At 43.2% G+C, this 22,125-nt stretch overlaps 1 protein-coding gene across 1 annotated transcript in view; it reads right to left on the reverse strand.

The window, feature by feature from the left end:
* Nucleotides 1-22,125, reverse strand: part of TDP1 (tyrosyl-DNA phosphodiesterase 1) — a 119,548-nt gene that overhangs the window by 18,085 nt on the left and 79,338 nt on the right. The window contains exon 15 of the mRNA XM_067556326.1: nt 12,375-12,489. Coding sequence (XP_067412427.1) covers nt 12,375-12,489 — 115 coding nt within the window. The remainder of the gene's footprint in view (nt 1-12,374; nt 12,490-22,125) is intronic.

A 22,125-nucleotide genomic window follows, 5' to 3' on the forward strand; every position in this document is an offset into this window, starting at 1 on the left:
CCCATTTGGCAGTGGGTGGAATAGAGGCTGGCATCTGCCAGAGAGGTTTGGCCAGTTCCAGCCAGCTTCATTACTGGAAAGGGCAGGATCAGGGGCCTGTAAGACGTCCAGGAGCTTGTGTGGATTATCTTGTACATGTTCCATCTGCACTCCTAAATAGATGGCCATCCTTCTAATAAGATGCTGGTACACTTTAAAATCCTCCTGAGGAGGAAATGTCAATTCTGGGGTAATGGCCTCATCGGGAGAAGGTGGTGAAATATGGTGAGAAACACTTGCAGTTCCTCGTTATCTCCCCTTCCTCTGTAGGTTCTAACAAAGGATGAAGTTGAGGGATGGTAGAAGGGGCTTCCCTAAAGTTTCCTGGTATGAGAGAAAGGGACCTCCTCCTAGACTGGGTCTTTGATGGAGGTCTAGACACCCTCGGCACAGTACAAGATGCCCAGTAAGGCTACAGGGGTTAGTCTACCACTTGAACTGCCTATAGTAGTGAGCACCATACCAGAGCCTTCTTATAAGAATGTCCATCTTGACCTCTAGATATGGTGAGTCCCTAGAATGCAATCTGTAAGGTGACCTAAAAAAGATCTTGGAGGAGATTTTGGTATCTTTTCTTCCAATATGGATCAGAGAGGTAACTCCCTTCAGTAAATAGGAGCATCTTCAGTCGGTAGTTGCAGAAGTCTTGATGTTGGAGAACCCTGATATTGACCTAATTGCAACAATATAGAAATAGTATTCAAGGGAGCTGGCAGAAGCAGGTGAGGCGGTCAGAATGTGGATGAGTAGATCAGTGCAGATTACAGCAAACTAATCTTGACGTAACAAAAGCGTGGGTAATTGTGGCCAAGTCCCTACTCTAAAGATAAAAGACATCTGTCCAGGTGCAGATGGAAAAAGTGTGCTCTTGGTATAGCTGTTACCTGGTCATCTAAGAGCAGCCCATGATCTAAGAAAACCCCAATACTGTGCACCTGGTTTACAAACTGTGATTGTACTCCCCCTATCAAGGGCACAGATGTAAGAATCACCAAATCTTCTGGCTGCTTCCCTGATTCACTAACGGTATTGCAGTCTTGTTTGGAATGAGTCACAGCCAGCTAATTCTCACCCAAGCCCCAAGTTCATTTATGCAGTGGGCAATTCATTCCATTGAGCTGACTAGTCAGATGGGATGGAGACAAAGGTAGGTGTCATCAGTGTACTGAACATAGTGCAGCCCATGTCTCCTCAACAACTTTCCCAGCCACCTCACAGGCACAGTGAACAAAAGAGATTAAAATGTAAACCACAGTGACACCTTGCAAGAGATGGTGCTCTTGGGGCAGAGGAACAATTGCCTACAGCCACCCTTTGTATTCTCAGAGAGAGAACAAAGCCATTCAAGAACAGCTCCATCCACAAATGAGCCATGCCAATTTTCAGATAACAGTGATATGCAGAAGTATAAAGCAGCATAGAGCACACAGGCTTATTAAAACTAAAATGTCAACAAAGGTCTAGGTAACCTCTCTACCTCCCCACCCCCACCAATGCTAGCCAAGTCTATCACCATTGTTTGGTTGCAATTTTAAAATTTCAAAATTGCCACCATTTTCATGCTTGTTTTCTCACCAAGAAGAAACTCCATGTAATTGGAAGAATTGGTATCAAAATATTCTTGATCAGGCTTCACTGGGTGCGTTGCTATAGAGTTCCCACCTCAACTTAAAGCCACTCCACTGTTGCAAATTGCAATGGAGTATAGGCAAGAGCAATATCATCCTGCCTTCCCTTAATGAGAATCCTCCCAGGGATCCTGAATGGCAAAAGGTGGTGTAATTTACACTCCATGCACCAGCTTTGGAAAACCTAACTTCTATTCCATTCAAGAGTGAGCAAAAGGCATACTGGAATACAGCTAAAAGCTAAGGGAAAGCAACAGAAGTATTTTAAATTTGTTATGTGCCATACAAAAATGTACTCATTCATAATTGCTATATCAGTGTAATCTTAAACACATTAACACAATTCTCAGTGAACAAGGTAACATCTCAATACATGATTATTCAGTCAGAGTGGGATAATGAAGCTCTGTGGGTGAGAAAATAATAGGAAACAAAATAGTTATCTGCCTCATGTGAATCTGGTAATTTGTACTATTTAGAAAGCCTTCCAAAAAAAAAAAAAAAAAAAAAAAAAAAAAATAAATAGCCAGGACAGATCAGTTTCTAAAAGTTCTGGAAGCCACCTGATCTGTCTGAATTTGGGATTTACATTGAAATCCATTATTTGAAAGAGCCCAGAAGCCTCAGATAGTTAGATTTTCCACACGAGTCTGGAAGTCTGAACTTAGTTGATTCTGTCTATAATGAAATATCAGGCACATTTTTCAAATTCAGTGATCAAATTTAGAACTATAGGGAGTTTTGCTATAATTACTTTTATATGGGAAAATGGTTTTAAAAAAGGAAATAGGGACCAAATTGCCTTATTGCTATTGAATTTAAATGGCTTTAAGGGGAGTTGGATCAAGCCCAAATATTACTGTAGATGGAATCAGATTGCTATTGGACTTATCTTCTGAAGAGTTTTTCACTACACATAGTGGAAGTGGCCTACAGCTCCCACAAGGTAACAGAATTGTTATTAAACTGGCACCTAGGTTCTATTTGTTGAGTTGTCTGAGGTTTGACCTATATATGAGATGAAGATACTCCAACAGGTTGATAGTTTCCCTCTCCTGAACTACTTTTTCTTTGGTAGGATGCTCTTGCAGACTCTTTATTAAACTAATCCTTTCACATTGGCTCTTATGACATGAAGCGTGGTCCAGATGTCTGGACTGCTTTGAATGTATCTGGTCCCAGACCTGAATTTGAACTAGTAAGAAGGAATGCATTTTCTTCTATATACCACCATTCTAACAGAAATCTTATATGGGAGCCATACAGCCATGCTTCTGACTGTTCAATATGTCCTTCAGTTCTCTCATCTTCTGTTGTTGATGTGGATTTTCCTGGTTATATGATACTGCCTTGTACAGTTCTTTGGTTCCTCCATGACAGGAGAAACGGTCAATTTTTGAAAAGTCCCCTTGAGCTTCCAGTAGTAGGAATCCAGTCTATAGTATCTTTAAAAGGAAGGATAATTACCCACTCATATTCCTGCTTCTCTGAAGATTTCATTTGAATGGATCCCTGTTTACCCAACCACATCCCCTCAGAGTTGGGAGTGGAGACAACAGTCTCAATGACTGATTTTTTGGTGACGTTTCCATCCAATCCTATAAATATTCTTTGGACATCTCTTCCAATAACAATTTAAGGAGCGCTCTACTTCCTGCTCATCAAGGAACTGAAATAAAATGTTCTTGGAGTGGATAGGGTAAAGAGGAGGCCGCCCTGATGTACTGGTAGTTGATTTAAGAATGAGGCTGGCTTGCCTCTGCCTCCAAAGACTAAACATCTTTTCAAATGGTGAGTGCTGGCCCATATCATGATAAATAGCGGAGACTCAAGAATAAGAATACAGTCAAACTAGTATTCTTTAAACAGAAATTTCAGAGGTATAAGGGAAGAGTCCTTTTGGCATTGGTTATGTTCTAAAATATATTCTGTATTCTATTTAAAATATATAATGCCATTGAAAAGGTAGGTAAAATGCCAGAACAGTTGTTGGGAGGGCGGGGGGCGGAGGGAGTGGGGAGAAGAAATCTTAATTAAAAAGCAAGGAGAAATTTTTTATAGAGGAGGAAAATATATCTAGTAGGTTTATAATTAAACATGTATCTCAATTTTAATTTCTAGTCTTTGTTTTAAAATTACATAAATCTGAACACCACATTTCAAGGAAATCTTTAGAAAGGCATTGCTTGGATGAATTATTTTGTATACTGGGTATTAGTTAAGTCCTTGCAATCAGCAGCTAGATTTCCCCAAGCACAACATCAACTGGCAGCAAATAAGAATTTAATTTGTCTGCATGTGTAGGCATGTGCAGTTTCCACTGGAACTTCAGTTAGTATCTGCCATTTAATGATTTATTAGAACAGATTAGATTTAATTAATGGTGAATTGCATTCAATAAATGCTTCCCCTCAGTTAGTAATTTACCCAGTTACATTGAAAGTGGGACTGATTTAGTAGTATTTAAATGGACAATATGCTGTATTTTACTCTTAGATACACTGCAAGTGGTATAGCTACATCAGCATTTCTATATTATGTCTGTATTTTCACCAGGGAAATTGAAATGGCACTTAACACATTTGAGTCTGTGGGGAAAATGAAGTCCTGAAGAGCTCTTTAATACAGCAGACAAACCTTTTTTCCTTTTAGCTTTTCCCAGCACATTATACAAACAGGGCATGCACTATAAGCCTGTCTGTCTTACGATGATGGGCTCAAACCTACTCTCACTAAAGTCAATGGCAAAACTTCCATTGACTTAATGGAAGCAGGATCAAATTTGATGTGATCACAGTTTTGTGGAAGATTAACACTACAGTGGATATGAAGAAATACAGGCAACTCAATGTAGGCAAGTCTGGGAGGAGAATATGAAAACTAAGCGCTCAGCCACTGCATTTCTGATGGGCTCCTGAAAGTTTTTCAAGAAGCACGTGACTCCTGTTTGCATTATAATTTTTTTTAAAGTAGATATATTTCTATTAGTCTGTGGTATCCTAGAAGCTGGTTTATTTAAAAAAAATAATTTGGGGTCAAATAAATTGGCAGTGTCTTCTAAGTGTGTACGAATCAGTATTTGTATAGTCTACTATTGTGACAGCAACCATTTTGGCCAACAGGCCAGGGATTAAACCAAGGACCTCCAGAGTTAAAAAGCGCTTGTTGCTACAGTTTGCGCTAAAGAGCCACAGCTCTCTAGTAGAAGATTTAATAGACTTGATGGGGACCCATAATACACACTCACCAGTGTGTTACTCTGTGCCTGGGTGAGTCATAACAAAATATATGCAAAAATAATGTTTAAAAAAAAGCCCTAATTGATGCTGTAGATGTTATCTAGAGGTAGTGAGGTTTAAATCAGTGTGTCTTACAAGACTACCAGCAGGAGCAAAATTAGGGACAACGGTCCTCCAATGAAAATATCCTGCTGCCAGTCCTACAGAGTTCAACATCAGGAACCTACAGCAAAAACAAACCAGGAGAGCTTAGATGACACTAATTTTTCCATCATATGTCCTTTTGTTTCATACTCCTTCACTGTTCTACTACAACTGCTAGGGCTATTTTTAAAACCATTCATGAGAGAGGGGAATTTATTGGCATACAGTCACATGAGCCTCTGCTAATCTAAGCAGTCACTTAATAACCACAGTTAATAGTGATGTTGTATCATCAACATAACTAACAAGAGTGCTTATTGAGCCCTTTACATTTTCAAAGAAGTGTACAGACATTAAATAATTAATCCTCATAACACTCTTCTCCAGCTTTGCTGAGTATGTAGTAACAAGCCTTGATAATTGAATATCATCCTGTTTTATCCCAAGTCCTTATTACCTGATTCCTGCAGTTCTGTTATCTTGTTTCTAAACCTTTCCCTTTCAGAAACAATCAATATATCTACCTTTGTCTTTGAATCCCTCCTTCTCTGGAAAATATTTTTAGTATCTCTCCATTTAATTTATCAGTTCAAAAATCTCCAGAAAGATGTGTGTGTTACTATATCGGATACATTTCTAAAGCTTGTAAATTTCTGAACTGTTTCCTTATCATTTCAAGCTCTGCTATAGTATATATATATACATATGGGACTGCTTGTATCATCATGCTTTCTCTCAAAGCAAGTAATCACGCTTAATTCCTTTATCTCCATTTACAAGAACAAGACACAATAAAAGGAAGTTACTTTCCTTACTGTAACTAGAGTTCTTTAACATGTGAGGTCCCTATCGGTATTCCACCATGGGTGTGCATGGGGAGAATTCTTGCAAGCAGTGTCCGGTGGTCTGCACCTGTACCCCTGCTCTTTTTGTGCCCTACACCGAGGGTGTAAAGGGTGTAGCAGACCAATTGCCTCTCCAGTTCCTTTTCTACTGTGACTCTCATCATGGTCCGAAGCAGAGGGGAAGAAGGGTGGGTAGTGGAATACAGATAGGGATCATATATCTTGAAGAACCTCCAGTTACTATAAATTAAGAAACCTCCTCTTCTTCAAGTGCTGGTCCCTATGTGTATTCGTGTGATTGACGAGCTGCACTGAGAAAGGATGAGGGTGCGAGGATGCAGGTGGTGTAACTGCTTGTAGAACTGCTGTGCCAAAGGAAGCATCAGCAGTAGTCATGGACCAAGGTATATTGTCTCGCAAATGTCTGGATGGAACTCTATGAAGCTGTTCTGCAAATATTAAGCAAGGGCACCTCCTGAAGTGATGCTACTGAGACTGCATGTACCCTGTAATGAGCCCTTATCCTGTTAATGGAAGGAAGCTGTGTCGACTGATAACAGAGTAAAGATACAACCAGAGATCCACTTACATTCTCTGAGAGGATATAGTTTGTCCCTGTACCTGTTCTGCTATGACAATAAATGGTCTAGGTGACTTCCTGATCTATTAAGTTCTCTGCAGCTAAAATCTAATGCTCATCTTACATTGAAGGAATGAAGTCTCTTCTTGGTAGAGGAATGGGGCTTTGGAAAAAGCACAGGTAAGTGAACTGATTTGTGTGAAACTTCAAAACTATCTTAGGAATGAATTGAGTGTAGTTGTAGTGAGACCTTTGTCCTTCTGGAACATTGAATATGGTGGATCAGCCATTAGGGTCTCAAGTTCAGCTACTCCTCTGGCAGAGGTTATGGCAATGAGGAAGTGACCTTCACTGACAGGTGAGACATGGAACACATAGCAAGCAGTTCAAAAGGTGGCTTAGTGAATGCCAAAAGCATTAAGTCTAGATTCCAGTAAGGGGTTGGTTTCTTTACTGTCAGAAGTGTTCTGATCACACCCTTCAAGAACCTAGCTATTACTGAGTAAAGATTGACTTACCATCAGTTGGTGGGAGATGCGCTGACTGCCACTAAGAGAACCTGTAAAAAGCTAAGGGAAAGGCCGGTTCTCTTGAGAGTAAGAAGACAGTCCAAAATAGTGTAAGTATCTGATGTCTCTGGAGATGTATGGTTTTGTTGGGTCAAATGTTTCTACTTGGTTAGATAACACATCCTGGTGAGTTCTTTTTGCTGTTATTAAGAATGGAATGTACCGCTTCTGAGCAGGAATGTTCTCTGTTTGATGCCCATCCAAAAAGCAAGCCAAGAGATGAAGAGTACCTGGGAGGAATGCCTGACCGTGCCATTCTCAGGGTCAAGAGATCCAGGAAGGACCAAATGCTGATAGATGGATGTGATAACATTTGGAGACTTTGAAACCAGAACTCTCTGGACCATTTGGGGCAATAAGGATGACTCAAACTCTCCCCAGTTGAATCTTCCCTAGAACCTGAGGTTGCTGTGGGAAGGCACAACTCAAGCGGTATGTCCAAGGCAGTAGGAGAGCATCGCTTCTGGAATACTATATTCCTCCCTTGGAACAGTATATGTTGCATTTCTTCTTTCTCTGGGAAGCAAACAAATCGCAAGTGGGGGTTCCCCACTCAGTGAAGATGCTGTTTACCACTGAATCATGTAACTACCACTCACAATTGGTGATGAAATGCTTGCTGAGGTTTCTGCCAGTGAATTCTGGGTGCCTGTTTGGTACATTGTCAATAGGGTAATGCGGTTCCAGATATACAAGTTCTATAAGTTGACCGCTTCTATACATGGGAGGGATGGAATGAATCTCACCCTGCTCTGCTTGTTTATGGTTTCTTGGTTGTTATGTTGTCCGACATTATCTGGGCACATTGGGATTGTATGAATGATAGAAATGCTTTGCAAGCTTCTGATAGTGCTCTCAGTTCCAAAAGATTTATGTGCATTCTTGCTTCCCAAACAGTCCAAGCGCCTTGCTCTATCATTCATGTGGGCTCCTCTGCCAATTGCAGGCATCTGTAATTATTGTCTTGTTAGGTGTGGGGGATAGAAAGGGAATTCCCATGCATGTGTCCAGGGTCTTTCCACCATGTCAGTGAGGCCCTCACCCAGAGCCCAAGCATAATATTTTGGGCCCAGTAATATTTTGGGCACCCTCCCACATATATACAACCAATCCATCATCCCATACATACAGTTTCATGAGCCATGAACATTTTTTCCTCATGGTAATGGGGGTTGCAGCCTGGGCCGAGCCCCCAGGGCCTCCAGGCCCCAGTAAAGTGTACCCTTTTCCACCCCATGTAGGAGCCCTATCTTCCCCTCAGTGTGGATTATCACTATGGTGTTTATGCTGAGATTATTAAACATATATACTGTTTGGAGCCAGGCTTGTAGGCAAGGAAGGTGGAGACTCGTGAATGGCATCACATAAGTATATAATGCTATATGACTCAGGAGAGTGAGGTAGAACCAAACTGACGTTCGAGGCTGTTCGGAAGTAGGTCTATTAGAGTGCCTATAGCGAGAAACTTGTCCTTGGGGAAGCAGAGATTTACCCTGATCTAATCCAGTATCGAATCCAGTATCATACCTATAAATTCTATGATCTGCATCCAAGTCAAGTAGACTTCTCCTTGTTTATGCATATTCCCAGAGGTGCTAGAACGTGGAGCCGTGATTAAGTTGATCTAGGATGTCAGGAGAGACCTGCTGGTCAGAAGCCTATCATCCAAGCATGGGAAGATGGTGCAGCTGCCTCGTCTGAGCTGAGCTGCTACTATTGAGAACACTTTGTGAAGACTCTGGAAGCTGTAGCTAACCCAAATGGGAGTACCCTGTATTGATAGTGGTGGGAGCCCTCCAGAAATCTCAGGAATCATCTGTGGGAGAGGTGAATAGCCACATGAAAATATGCAATCTTGCATTTCAAGAGCTGTGAACCATGTGTCTCTTTCTAAGGATGTATTATTATTGATGTCACTGTAAGCACAAGGAATTTCAGTTTACAAATAAAAATGTTGAGCTAACCCAAGTCGGGAATAGGTCTCCAGCCTCCTATCTTTTTGGGAACTAGGAAGTATTTTTAATAGAACCCTTTTTCCCAAATGTTGAGGGGGTACCTGCTCTATTGCTCCTCTTGGAGAAGAGATTCTACCTCTTGAAGGAAAATACGCTCATGAGAGTGGTCTCTGAAAAGGGACAGGGAAGGAGGTTTTGGAGGACATGGGAAGCAAAACTCAGTGGCATAGCTCAAATTGATGATATCCAGCATCCACTTGTCTGTTATCACCCTCCAAATGTGTGAACATTTTGCTAGGCATTCCCCAAAGTAGATCTCAGAATCAGGTGGAAATGCCATCAATATCAATATCAAAACCTCCCAAACATCTAACCAAAAATATTTCTTGGCTGGGAGATGACATTGGGTAGCTGTGGCTGAAGTGGAAGGTGTAGGGTATCTTGGCCTTTGCATTTTCTGCCATTTGTGAGGTGGCTCATAGAAGTGTGGTTATAGAAAGGTTAAAGTAAGTGCCTTGGTTTGTAGGGCTGTTCATGGTATTTTCTCATTGGGGCCAGTGTACATATACCCAGGGAGCAGAGAGCAGCCCTGAAGTCCTTCACAAGTGTAAAGGCTCATTTGTTTTCACTGAATAGAGCCTAATCAAAGGGCAAATCCCTAAAAATGTTTGGATCTCCATGGGAAACCCCAAAGAGTGCAGCCATGATTCTCATTGCATCACAATGGTTGTTGCTATAGATCTTGTTGCTGTATTGTCCGCAGCTTGGAATGAAGTTCTGGCCACTAGTTTGCCCTCTTAAATAAAGGCTTGACATTGAGCCCTGTCTTCCTGAGGTAACTTGTCCTGAAAAGTCCAGGAATTTAAAGTAATTCAGGAAATTGTATTTGGTGATAAGGGCCTGATAGTCAGATTCTAAACTGAAGGCTGATAGATGTAAATACTTTCTCCATGAGGTCTAAATATTTGTGACAGTCTATACCATTATAACAAACTATACCATTCACCACTTTTATGGATTATGATACATTTAGTACAATGTGTGACTTGTGAGGTATCATCTGAAAACTCAATCTGCTGAATATCATTGTCCTGATAAAAATAGATGTGGCAACACTGAAAAGTTACAAAGCTCTACTGTATAACATTGTTATAACATACTCCAAGGTTAAGAAAAGCAGGTTAAAAACATTTTTTCAGAGACAAAGACACACTGGCACCCCAGGCAGGTGCTAAATGCCACCACCTGCTTAAGCAGCCATTCTCCTAGCAGCAGGGAAGGGGTGAACAAGACATTTATATTCCATCACAAGGACGGTTCAATCCTCACATCTGCAAGAGACTGTTTTGTCACCATGACTTAGCAAGGATATTTCTAGCACAAGAAATTGAATTATAAAGAGGGAAGGAAAACGCTTGACTTCACTCCTCTACTTGATTTCTGCTCATGACATCAAGGACTCCTAAAGAACTGAATTTAGGGTGGGGATGGGAGGCTTTTCAGCCGGTACAGACTGCTGTAAGCTTATGGTGAGAAAAACCTTTTGCTTTTAAGTTCATTCATCTTGTTAAATTTGGCAATTAGCTTGCGTTTTATCTTTTTATTTCTTTCCTAACAAATCCTGGCTTTTACACCTCATTACCTATAGCCACTTAAAATCCTTCCTTTCTTTCTGTAGTTAATAAACTTGTTTTACTGTTTTATCTTAACCCATGTGCTTGGATTAAAATGTGTGGGAAATTCCATTTGGGATACCAAGGCTGGTGCGTATTTTTCATTGATGAAAAGACGGACTTTATACGACTTTGCATTGTTCAGCAACGTGTTGGACAGTACAAGATGCACATTTCTGGGGCAAAGTCTGGGACTAAAGAGCTTGCTGGTATTGCTCTGCAGTTTAACTCATGAATGGCTAGCTAGTAGCACTCAATACTGTGTAATTGGGAGCAAGTTACATGGTGGAGACTGTGTTAGCTGGCCAGGAGTGGCTGTTCTCATAGTAAAGCAGTGTAAGAGGCACCCTAGGTTGGAGAAATGGGGGGACACAGGTGACCAAAAATCCAGATTATACCCTGGGGAATGTCACAATACTTGGCCTCATCATCTGCAGGGATGGCCCTTAGATGTTGTCTGGATATTTCCATGGCTGCCTGAAACACCAAGGAGGTCAGGGTAGGGGGGGAGGGTGAACATGACATTCTGCTCCCTTAGCTTTTCTGTCCTCTTGGGAGTAAGAGTAGCTAGCCAGTGTGTACCATTCAGCCCTTGCCTGGTTCTAGTGTGGCTTTATTTACCAAAAGCATAATCTGACTGGATCTCATGGACTGTAGGATATCTAGGAATGGAATACACATAGGGACCAGCACCCGAAGAAGTACCTTTTGCCAGATTCTATGGGCTTCCCTGAAGCATCATCATAATTCTCAGTATATTCCAAGCTTTCAAACCATCCTTGCACTGCAGCACCATGATTATCTCAGTTTACTACTTTATCTGTTCTTTGGGGTAGGGTCACGGTCTTGTGGAGTTTGAGATTTTGCAAGCCTCTCATACTATTATGGGGTTCATAACCATTTCTCCCCTGCAATTTATGTCCCTTTTTCTAAGGGAGATTAAATTTTTTTTTTTTAAATTTACTCCTGACAAAATGAAATCCTGGGCTATACATGAAAGACAAGAAAACTTTGAAAAGAGGCTGATACAAGCATATACCTTACGGATGTGTTTTTTCTTTTGAATTTTAGTCCTCACCCTCTTTTCCTTATTTCACATTCTCTCTGAACGTTTCTTTGTGACATTTTTCACACTTCCTTTCCATTTAATTGTTTCTCTCCTCCATGCCTCTGCTTTCCTTCTCCCAAAGTCTTTGATTTCTCCTAACCTCCAGATTCTCCTAAGGCAGCTTTGCAAAATCATCGTAATCAAGTATCTGCCCAAGAACCAAACCTATTTGTCCAATCATTACTATAATGGGAAGGGTAATCACAAGACTATTTATCTCATCTGTCCAAACAAAACAAAAAAACAAACCCAAAATCCCTCAAGACAAACCAATAAAAACCTGTGAAGTTTACCATGCTAGAAGTGTGTACAATACTGACTTTATTTCCTGCTTACACAGGTTTATACCTCCCTGCTGTATGCCCCCTAGTGTTCTATCTTCTCACAACTAACACCACAAACAATTTCCAATCCCTTGCTTTCAAGTCACAAAACAACGTGTTGGAGGGCTGTCCTCCTAAGTGACATGCCAACACAGTCATGTTAGAGTCAAGCTTTGGAATGCAGAGCATGTGAGCAGGTTTGAAATTGGACAAAACAATTTGGCCTCTACGTAGATTTATACTTTTTCCTTCTTCAAGGGGTACATCTTACCTTTGCTTCCATACTGTTCTGGGGGCAGATCATATGGCACAGGAAAAGATGTCACTGGCTCATTACTTCCTGAAAACATTTTCTTCTTCACATGGAAGTAACCTGTATCCAATCCCTGTGAAAAATACACAGAAGGAAATGGCTGACTTATTAGATTTATAAAAATAAAACTAATAAAACCTTATCACATGGTGGAGTTTCCCTCACCACCAGTGAGACTAGCTAAAACAGAGGAAGTTTTGGCTTCTCTTTCTGGGGTATAAAAAGGGTACCAAAGCCTGCTACTATCTTGAGAGCCGAAGCTCCTTTTCCCTGCTCCAGTCTTTTCTTCCTCCTTTAATAACCACCACCTTGGCCATGCATGTGTATAAATCCCTTTCTGTATCCACCCTCCTTGTCAAACATCTGCTAATCTAATTCTATACTCAAGTAGGGAAAACAAGGTAGTGGGAGTTTTCTGGGCAACCCCATAAAAACTGCCTGAGAATCTTACAGGACCCAGATGGGCAGCGTATCTGGTCACAGCCTGAAGAGATTGTTTTGCATGACACCTACAGTATAATCTGAGTCATGGGCACATGACATTAAAGTCTTAATAAAAATTTAATGTGGAGAAAAACTTCTCCTTCCTTTCCTCTGCTTAACGTTACCATAAACTTATTACCTAGATGATAGAAGTGTGTGTTATTCAGTATGGAGCTAAAATTCAAATACAAGTGTAGCGATAATTATTAAAGAGGACACAAAACTCTCTTCAAAGACAAATCTCCCAGATAATGTAGCACTGTTATGCTGTGAAATTCACTGAAGCTTTGAGAACTCTGGTATGAAAAAAGAAACCTCTGAAATGTTACAAAGTTTGGCAACAGGAATCACTATACAGAGAGAAAGTTTAGAGGTTAGGGGTTTGAAAAAGAGATATCTGTGCTATGCAGTACAAGGAAGACAAGGTGGCCTTGAAGTGTTTCAGATAGTTAACCTAGTACATTTTCCAAATCTATTAGGTCAGTGGGATCCGATTATCAGACTTTTGTAACAAATTACTCAAAAACAACACTTTTAGAAATTGAGACTTGTTTGGTTTGCATATGAAAATAGCATCTGTCTATTTTTTTAAATGGAACAAATCCAAAAAAATTAAATATTTGAAAAGTATAGCATATTCTCTTCCAAAAGTATTCTTAACACCGAGAATAAACTTCCACTCTTGTGAAATACACAACCCTCTCTACAAAGGCCATCATAGCTGTGCTGTTTGTTAGTCTTAGGACATCTAGCTTTATCTGACTTTTGCTAGATTCCTGGATTAAGCTAATATAAGGAAGAATAGGCCAATTATAGGCTCACCAAAGCAAGAGAGAATGATGAGGGATGCAAATGAGTTTGCTAACATTAGAAATGAATATGGAGTATTGCAAGCGAATGGTGAATCGATCAACAAAGTTTGGAGTGATTATTTTGAAAGGTGATGAATGAGGAGAGCCCAAGGGAGGAATTAAGAACATAAACTGAACGAAGGCATGATATATTGCATATAGGAGGAAGAGGTTGCAGAGGCACTTAGGATAAATGAAAAAGGAGCAAGTACTTGAGCCAGATGAAGCACTAGTGGTTGCGGTGAAGTAATTGGGAGGGGAAGGCATCAAGTCTCTTACAAGTCGGTATAATGGTATTCTTAAGATAGGAAAAATGCCAGATGAATGGTGTAAAACCTTTGTGGTTCCCATTTTTAAACATAAAGGAGACATTCCACTCTGTGCTAATTATTGCCCACTTAAGCAGACATCAAGAGCAGATTACTGAAAAGTGTCTTCATGGAATGGTTGAAATTTGGAAGGGTCAGCATGGATTCATGCCAGAAAGGAGAACAACTGGCGTTATATTTGCTCTACACATTCTCATGGAGAAGTTCAGAGAACAGGGATGGCGACTGGATATGGTCTCTGTGGACCTGAAGTAGGTGCACAATAGTGTACCATTAGAACTAGTTTGATGGAGTTTGCATCAGAGACATGTGCCAACATTTCCAGTAAACATTGGCCTGCATCAGGAATCAACATTCAGCCCCTTCTTGTTTGCTGTTAAGAATATAAGTGAGAGTACACAAACAGAGCTGCTTTGAAACATGCTGTTCGCTGATGACTTAGTGATGTGTGTGGAAAACTGAGACCCCCTATGAACTAAGCCAACTATGAACAGTGGCAACATGGTTTTGACAGCACTGCACTAGGAGTGAATATTAGTAAGATCAGGACCATGATTACTGAGGGAGAAGGTGTCACCATAAAAGATATCACAGGCAGAAAGGTTTGAAGACAAAGAATTTAAATACCTAGGATCAATGGTTGCTGACAATGGTGCCCTCCTGAGTGATGCCTGGCATTATATTACAGCTGCTTGGTGCAAATGGCAGGAACTGACTCCAGTTCTCTGTGATAAAAAATGCCAATTAAGTTAAGAATTAGAGTGTATAAAACTGTAATTTGACCCATCCTAATGTATAGAAGAAATACTTGGCCAGCCACAAGAAAAGGAAAAAGTGTGCTCTACATTATGGAAATGAAGATGTTGAGATGGCTAAATGGTTGCACACTCCACAGTAGGAAATTAAATGAGATTATAAAGGGGTTAGTGTGGGTTGCTCCAACTGAAGACAAGCTGAATGAGATTGGCTACGTTGGCATGAGCATATGCAGCAGAGACTGGAGCGTTATATCGATAGGATGATTCTTGCAATGATTGTGAATGGAAGACGACTGAGGGGAAGATTAGATTCAGTATATGGATCGCATAGCAGCATACCTCAGAGAGCTCAATCTGCATGACAGCCTGGAGTATGATCCTGAGTTTTGGAAAAAGACTATAAAAGTCAATGACCCTGAATAGGGAAGTAGCCAGAAAAAAAGAGGAGAAAAGGACAAAGGCTATGTTGGAGGATCATGGATATCAAAATACATTTTAAGGGCCAACTCTCAGTACCTTTAATTTCAGTGGGAGTTTTACCAATAAATTCAATGAGATCATGCTTTGGCCCCAAGTGTATCTTGACCTAAATGCACAGGATGAAGTAACAGAAAACTTCACATTTAAAATAGATCAATTTATGGATATATAGGACTATAGGAAAGCTGCAGTATATAGGAGGGTGTGAAGTTGGGATTAGAGTGAAAAATGCCAACTACCTAACTATTGCATTAATTAGACATCATGACAAGTAGGTCTTGATAGTTTTCACCTCCAGGGATCTTACAGTTATTAGGGTTTGAGAAAAATTCATCTCCAAACACAAATAAGTCAGAGATTCATTTTCAGGTCTGGAGTGGAAAGGTAACTCATGAAATTTCCTTAGGATGTTGCGTTATGACTATTAATAACATTTTTAGTTGCAAGCTAAGATAGGGAGAAATCAAATCTCATACTTCAGGACAAAGCTGATTGCCTAGAAGTTACTCTCTCATCCCCCACATACAGCATTGCATAGTTGGAAGAATGAATTAGGAAGGTTTTTCAGTATCTTCCTCTAACATCATGATAGTGAACTCAGCAGACCAGTAATCTGACCAGCTATAGCAAATACTGTGTTCATTTATCCTATCATGTATGCAACCTCTGAACACAATGACAACTACGGGGTTTGAAATTTGGAAAAGTAATTGTCTTTGTGGTGCATAATTTTCAAAAATAGTGAGCCCAGTAACCTAGTTATATGCCCAGCAGTCCGCATCAATTTGATTCAAGTCTTAGCAGAAAGCTTTTCTTGATATCACCTCTCTTCTATTCCGGAACTCAGAGCAATGGGATGCTTTCCAGAGAAACACAAGAAAATAAAAGAATGTGTATTGTAGAAATACAGCATTTAAATGTGTGGGATTTATTGACTGACTGTTTTTTCTTGTCCACCTTTCATCCTCTCTTATTTCCAACTTTTTCTTCATCTTTTCTATTGTCTCCCTGTCTCTCTCCTTTTATATTATTTAATAAATTAATTTCCTTTTAAGACAAGCTAGAGAAGCATTTCCCTTTAATGTTCTCTTCTTTCATCTTGTCTGTTATCCTTCCTCTGCTCCTTCTCTCTCAGCTTACCCTCATTGCTAGCTCAGTTCATTTTTTTCTTGATTTTTCTTACCAAAGGAGGGAAGTCACATTCCTGATTTTTCCCCTTTCCTTTTAGGGTTTTTCTTTCTCTCTTTCTCCTCTCCCCTTTCCTGTCAGTATGGCTCAGTTAGGTGATTTCAGAATTGCTCTGCTCAAAGAGCACTTGCCCTCAAGCATTCAACCAATAGGAATTTCAAGCCTTGACAATACTAATGGACAGTCTCTAAAGATAGACATTTTAAATTATTTTCACAAAGCAGGCTGGAATAAGAGAGAGCATATGAAGTAACCTAGACTAACAGACATCCAGATCATATTCTCATGCTCCTAGAAGTAACTTTCATAGGTCTCTAACTTCATACCAAACACACCGCAGGCAAGTTAAACGAGCAGCATGTAACTATGGGTATGTCTACACAGCAAAGAAAAACCTGCAGCTGGCCCGTGCCAGCCAACTCGGGCTCACTGGGCTTGGGATCTGCCCACCGCGCAGAATCCTAGAACCCGGGCTCCAGCCCAAGCCTGGTAGTCTACACAGCAACAAAACAGTCCAAGCCAGAGTTGGCTGGCATGGACCAGCTGCGAGTGTCTAGTTGATGTGTAGACATTCTCTAGGTCAGCTCTAAATAATCTTGGATACTAATAGGACTAAGTGTTGCTTCCAGCACAGACTGGAAAAATCTGGGGAGGAAAGGTACTGCTTTCCTTCTTCAGTCTTTTCTCTCATTCCCTCCCCAGCCAAACCCTAGCAACCCAGATCTTGTTACGCTATTTCCTGACACTGCTGCTCACAGTACTTCTCAGACTTTGCAATCTGCCCATGCAATCATCTCATATGGGTGCTCTGCACCCAAGCGAGGTACTTCCTATAGAGCTTAATATGCTGTAGTGATTTTGGTAGCACAAACATAGTTTTAACATGCTATTATTGGAGAACAGGCACAACTGCAGAAAGGGGAATGGAAAGATGGGAATCAAGTGACCCGTTTCACAAGAAACAATCTTTTCAAAAGTCTCATTTTTATTAGAAAATTATGGAGTACAAAAAGGATGAAGTGGTTTGAAACATACCCAGTGCATTCTCCAATTCCTACATATTAAAGAGGGGATCACTGCACTCCAGCTGTTGGTGTCCTAGCCTAACTCTGCCCTTTCCAACCAATTCTATTCTCTAATTTTTCTTTGCTTGCTTCATATATGATCACAGTACTATTGATATTTCCATTAGCTGAAGATCAGGCATTTACATAACACCTATTTCCTCCATCTTGAGCCGAGAATTCTGCTAGTCAGGATCCTCTCACTTCCTTCTCCCCCTCCATGCTAGATACAAATTTGAAAGTACATCAGTTCTCTTTGTTTGCAGTCCTTTGACTGCCGAATCTTCTCTGATTTAAATGGTTTTTCAGAATGTATGCAGTCATTCTGTTTTCAGGGCTGGGCCTGGCCCAGTGCACTACTGAAGACCAGCAAAAATATGTCAAATGGTTGTTCTATCCAACATAGAGGCAGCTGTCATCATTTACAAAGTGTAGTACTTGGAGAAAAATCAGCTGGTGCAGATACAGTAGAACACAAGCTTCTCTTGATTAAAAATTAACTTTTTGTAAACACTTACATCTCTTTTCCACAAGTTCACACCATATTTCCTGTCCACCATCCTCACACATACCTCCTGTTTTCTTATTCTCACTCTGATGCAGCTTACCCTCCTGCTTCTGGGCATCACTTTTCAAAGGCTGAAACGAGGAGGGGCAAGCCCATTTATCTTTGGCAATCTCTAGTAAGCCTTGATGGATAGAAAGGCCATGTCCTCTCTCAAAACTTGACAGTATGGAGCGTCTCCAGAAACAAAATTAAAGGAATCCTTATTACATGCCTGAAAGGCTTGGAGTTATCAAAATGGAAAGAAAGCAAAACAAACAACGTAGAAACAGCACTTCATGCTCTAACAATGAGTCTGTAAAGTAAACTGAGCTCAATTCCCAAGATGGTAGGGACCCTAAGAGCCCCTCAAAGCCTACTGGCAAAGAGTTCGTTGTCATGTAACAGTAACTATCAGACCTGACAAATTCACTAGACCTAACACATTGCTGTCAGGGTATTTATGTGCAAAGAATGTCGTGTGAGGTATCATGAAAAAACAGGTTTACTTACCAGTTACTTACTGCTGTTCTTCGAGATGTGTTGCTCATATCCATTCCAATATAGGTGAGTGCGCACCCCATTCATTGGTTCCCAGAACTTTTATCCCCTTAGCAAAGCCCGTAGGGCCGGCTCAGGCGCCCCCTGGAGTGCCACGCTCATGCCGTGGTAAATGAGGCGCCGCCGGCCCTGTGGGCCCTCAGTCCCTTTTTTCTGCCCACTCCGACAGTGGAGATGGAGGGTGGGTGTGGAATGGATATGAGCAACACATCTCGAAGAACAACAGTTACTGGTAAGTAACCCTGTTTTCTACTTCGAGTGATTGCTCATATCCATTCCAATATAGATGATTAAATAGCCATACCTTGGAGGTGGGTAGGAGTCAGCGTCGAGCTACTCTCATCAGCACGGCCCTGCCGAATCCCGCATCTTTTCTCGCCTGCTGCACGATGGCGTAGTGGGACATGAAGGTGTGGACCGACGACCAGGTCGCTGCCTTGCAGATGTCCTGCAGGGGCATTCTTTCCAGGAAGGCTGCTGACGAGGCCTGGGCTCTGGTTGAGTGCGCTGACACAGATCCTGGAAGCGGCACCTTCGCCTGCTCATAGAGGTCCTGATGCAGGCGGTGATCCAGATGAAGATGCGTTGGGCGGAGACAGGTGAGCCCTTCATCCGGTCCGCCACTGCCATGAACAGCTGCATCGACTTCCGGAACGGCCGCGGCCGCTCGATGTAGTAGGCCAGGGCTCGTCTCACGTCCAGCGAGTGCCATCTCCGCTCCTCCTCCGAACTGTACAGTTTAGGAAAGAACACATGGAGGAAGATATCCTGATTATAATGAAACTGGGACACCACCTTAGGCAGGAAGGCCGGGTGGAGTCTCAGCCGCACCTTGTCTTTATAAAAGACGGTGTAGGGAGGCTCCGAGGTCAAAGCTCTTATCTTGGAGACCCTCCTAGCTGATGAAATGGCCACCAGGAAGGCTACATTCCACAAGAGGATGAGCAGCGGTCATGTAGCCATGGGCTCAAAGGGGGGTCCCATCAGAGCAGCGAGGGCCAGGTTCAAATCCCAGGGAGGCACCGGGTTGCGGACCTGCGGGTATAGCCTCTCCACCCCTTTAAGGAACCTGACTGACATGGGGTGCGAGAATAATGACCTCCCTTCCATCGGCTGGTGGAAGGCCGAGATGGCTGCCAGGTGCACCTTCAGGGAAGCCAGTGCTAGACTCTGGAGCTTCAAATGGAGCAGGTACTCCAAAATCACCTGTATGGGTGAACAGCTCGGTGGGATACCCCGGGACTCCGCCCAACAGGTAAAATGATTCTACTTGGCCTGGTACACCACCTGAGTGGAAGGTTTTCTGCTACACAGAAGAACCTGTTGGACCTGCGCCGAGCAGGCTCTCACTCCTTCCGTCAGGTGGAGGGCGTCCAGGGCCGGGTGGAGCAGGTGACCCCGGTCCTGGGAGAGCAGGTCGTAACGCCTCAGGAGCAGTAGCAGCAGGGTGATGGACAGGTCCAGCAACATGCTGAACCAGTGCTGTCTCAGCCAGGCTGGGGCGATCAATATGATGTCCGCTTTGTCCCTCTTGATCTTCAAGAAGACCTTGGGCAGCAGTGGAATGGGGGGAAACGCGTACATCAGGGTCCCCATCCAGTCTATGGGGAACACGTCAGAGAGGGAGCCCGGCTCGCGACCCTGGAGCGAGCAGAACCTCAGGCACTTCTTGTTCCAGGACGATGCGAACAGGTCCAGTTGGGGAACACCCCACTTGCGGAAAATGGAAGTCACCACCTCCAGGTGCAGTGACCAGTCATGGCGGGATAGAAATGACCTGCTTAGGCGGTCCGCCTCATCGTTCCTGACCCCCAGGAGGTGAGAGGCAGATATGTGGAAGTCGTGCCTCACCACCAAGTCCCACAGTCGAATGGCCTCCTGGCAAAAGGTCGAGGAGCGCGCCCTTCCCGCCTATTCATGTAAAACATGGCCGCTGTGTTGTCCGTGAGGACCTGCACCATCCTGCCCCTCAGAAATCTGAGGAACACCTTGCAGGCCAGGTGGACTGCCCTGAGCTTCTTGACGTTGATGTGAAGATACCTCTCCTCCGCCGACCACAGCCCCTGTGTGCTGAGGTTGCTGCTGATGTGGGCCCCCCAACCCACATCCGAGGCATCCGTGATGAGGGTTACCGATGGTGCCAAGTCTCAGAAGGGGACTCCCCTGAGTACCTCCCTTGGGTCCCTCCACCAGTTCAGGGAGGTCAGGACCTGAGTGGGAACCGTGACCACCTGTTCAAGGAGTGCCTGGCTTGTGCATACACCGAGGCTAACCACGCCTGGAGAGGCCTGAAATTGAGACGAGCCAGCCTCACCACGTACGTACAGGCTGCGACGTGTCCCAACAGCTGCAAGCGGTGCCTGGCTGTTGTCATGGGGGACCTGTGGAGATTGTTGATTATGGCAGCCATCGCCTCAAAGTGAGGCTGTGGGAGGAAGGCTCTGGCCTGGGTGGCATCCAGGGTGGCCCCGATAAAGTCTATGCGCTGCACCGGGGTGAGAGTGGACTTCTGCTCGTTGATGAGCAGCCCCAGTCTGGTGCATGTCACGCAGGTGAGTTACAGGCTGTTCCTCAAGTGGGCCCTGGACTTGCCCGGATCAGCCAGTCATCCAGGTAGGGGAAGATTTGAACCCCTCTGTGGCGCAGGTGGGCCACCACCACTGCCATACACTTCGTGAACACCCTGGGGGCAGACGAGAGGCAAAAGGGTAGGGCCGTGAACTGGTAATGGCAGCCAGCTACCACAAACCGGAGGAAACATCTGTGACCGGGGAGGATGGAAATGTGGAAATATGCATCCTTTAAGTCGAGGGCAGCGTACCAGTCCCCTGGATCCAGAGCGGGAATGATGGAGGCTAGGGAAACCATACAGAACCTGAGGCATCTGATGAATTTGTTCAGACAGCGGTGGTCTAATATGGGCCTCAGGCCACCCTTTGCTTTGGGTATAAGGAAATATCTTGAGTAGACCCCTTTCCTGTGGAGGAACCACTTCCACAGCCCCGAGGAAGAGGAGCGAGTTCACCTCCTGTATGAGGAGCTGCTTGTGAGAGGGGTCCCTGAAGAGGGACAGGGTAGGGGGAGAGTCGGGGGGGGGACGGGCCGTGAGCTGATGGGCGTAGCCCTCGAGGACTACACCGAGGACCCCACGGTCTGAAGAGGTCTAGTTTCTTATTCTCTTTATTTTTGGGGGTATTGTCCTGGGCTCCCTGCCTGTCTCGTTGGTTGGCGGCATCAACCACGAGAGTCCCCAGAGCAGGTTGTGTGTAGAGAATTCAAACCCCTCCAAGGGAACATAGTATTTTCTCTCGGCGCCCTTGGACGTGGGGGCAACCGAGGCAGGGGTTGCCAAAGAGCCTTGGCCAGCTTCAATACCCTTTCGTGTACCAGCTGGGCGACTCTGGATGGCCCTGCTGACCCTGCCACACCAAAGAGGGGGTCCTCCTTCTCA

This window comes from Emydura macquarii, unplaced genomic scaffold, assembly GCF_026122565.2.
Source record: "Emydura macquarii macquarii isolate MOO-44397 ecotype Brisbane River unplaced genomic scaffold, CSIRO-AGI_Emac_v2 contig_1713, whole genome shotgun sequence".
In the NCBI taxonomy this organism is placed as follows: domain Eukaryota; kingdom Metazoa; phylum Chordata; order Testudines; family Chelidae; genus Emydura; species Emydura macquarii.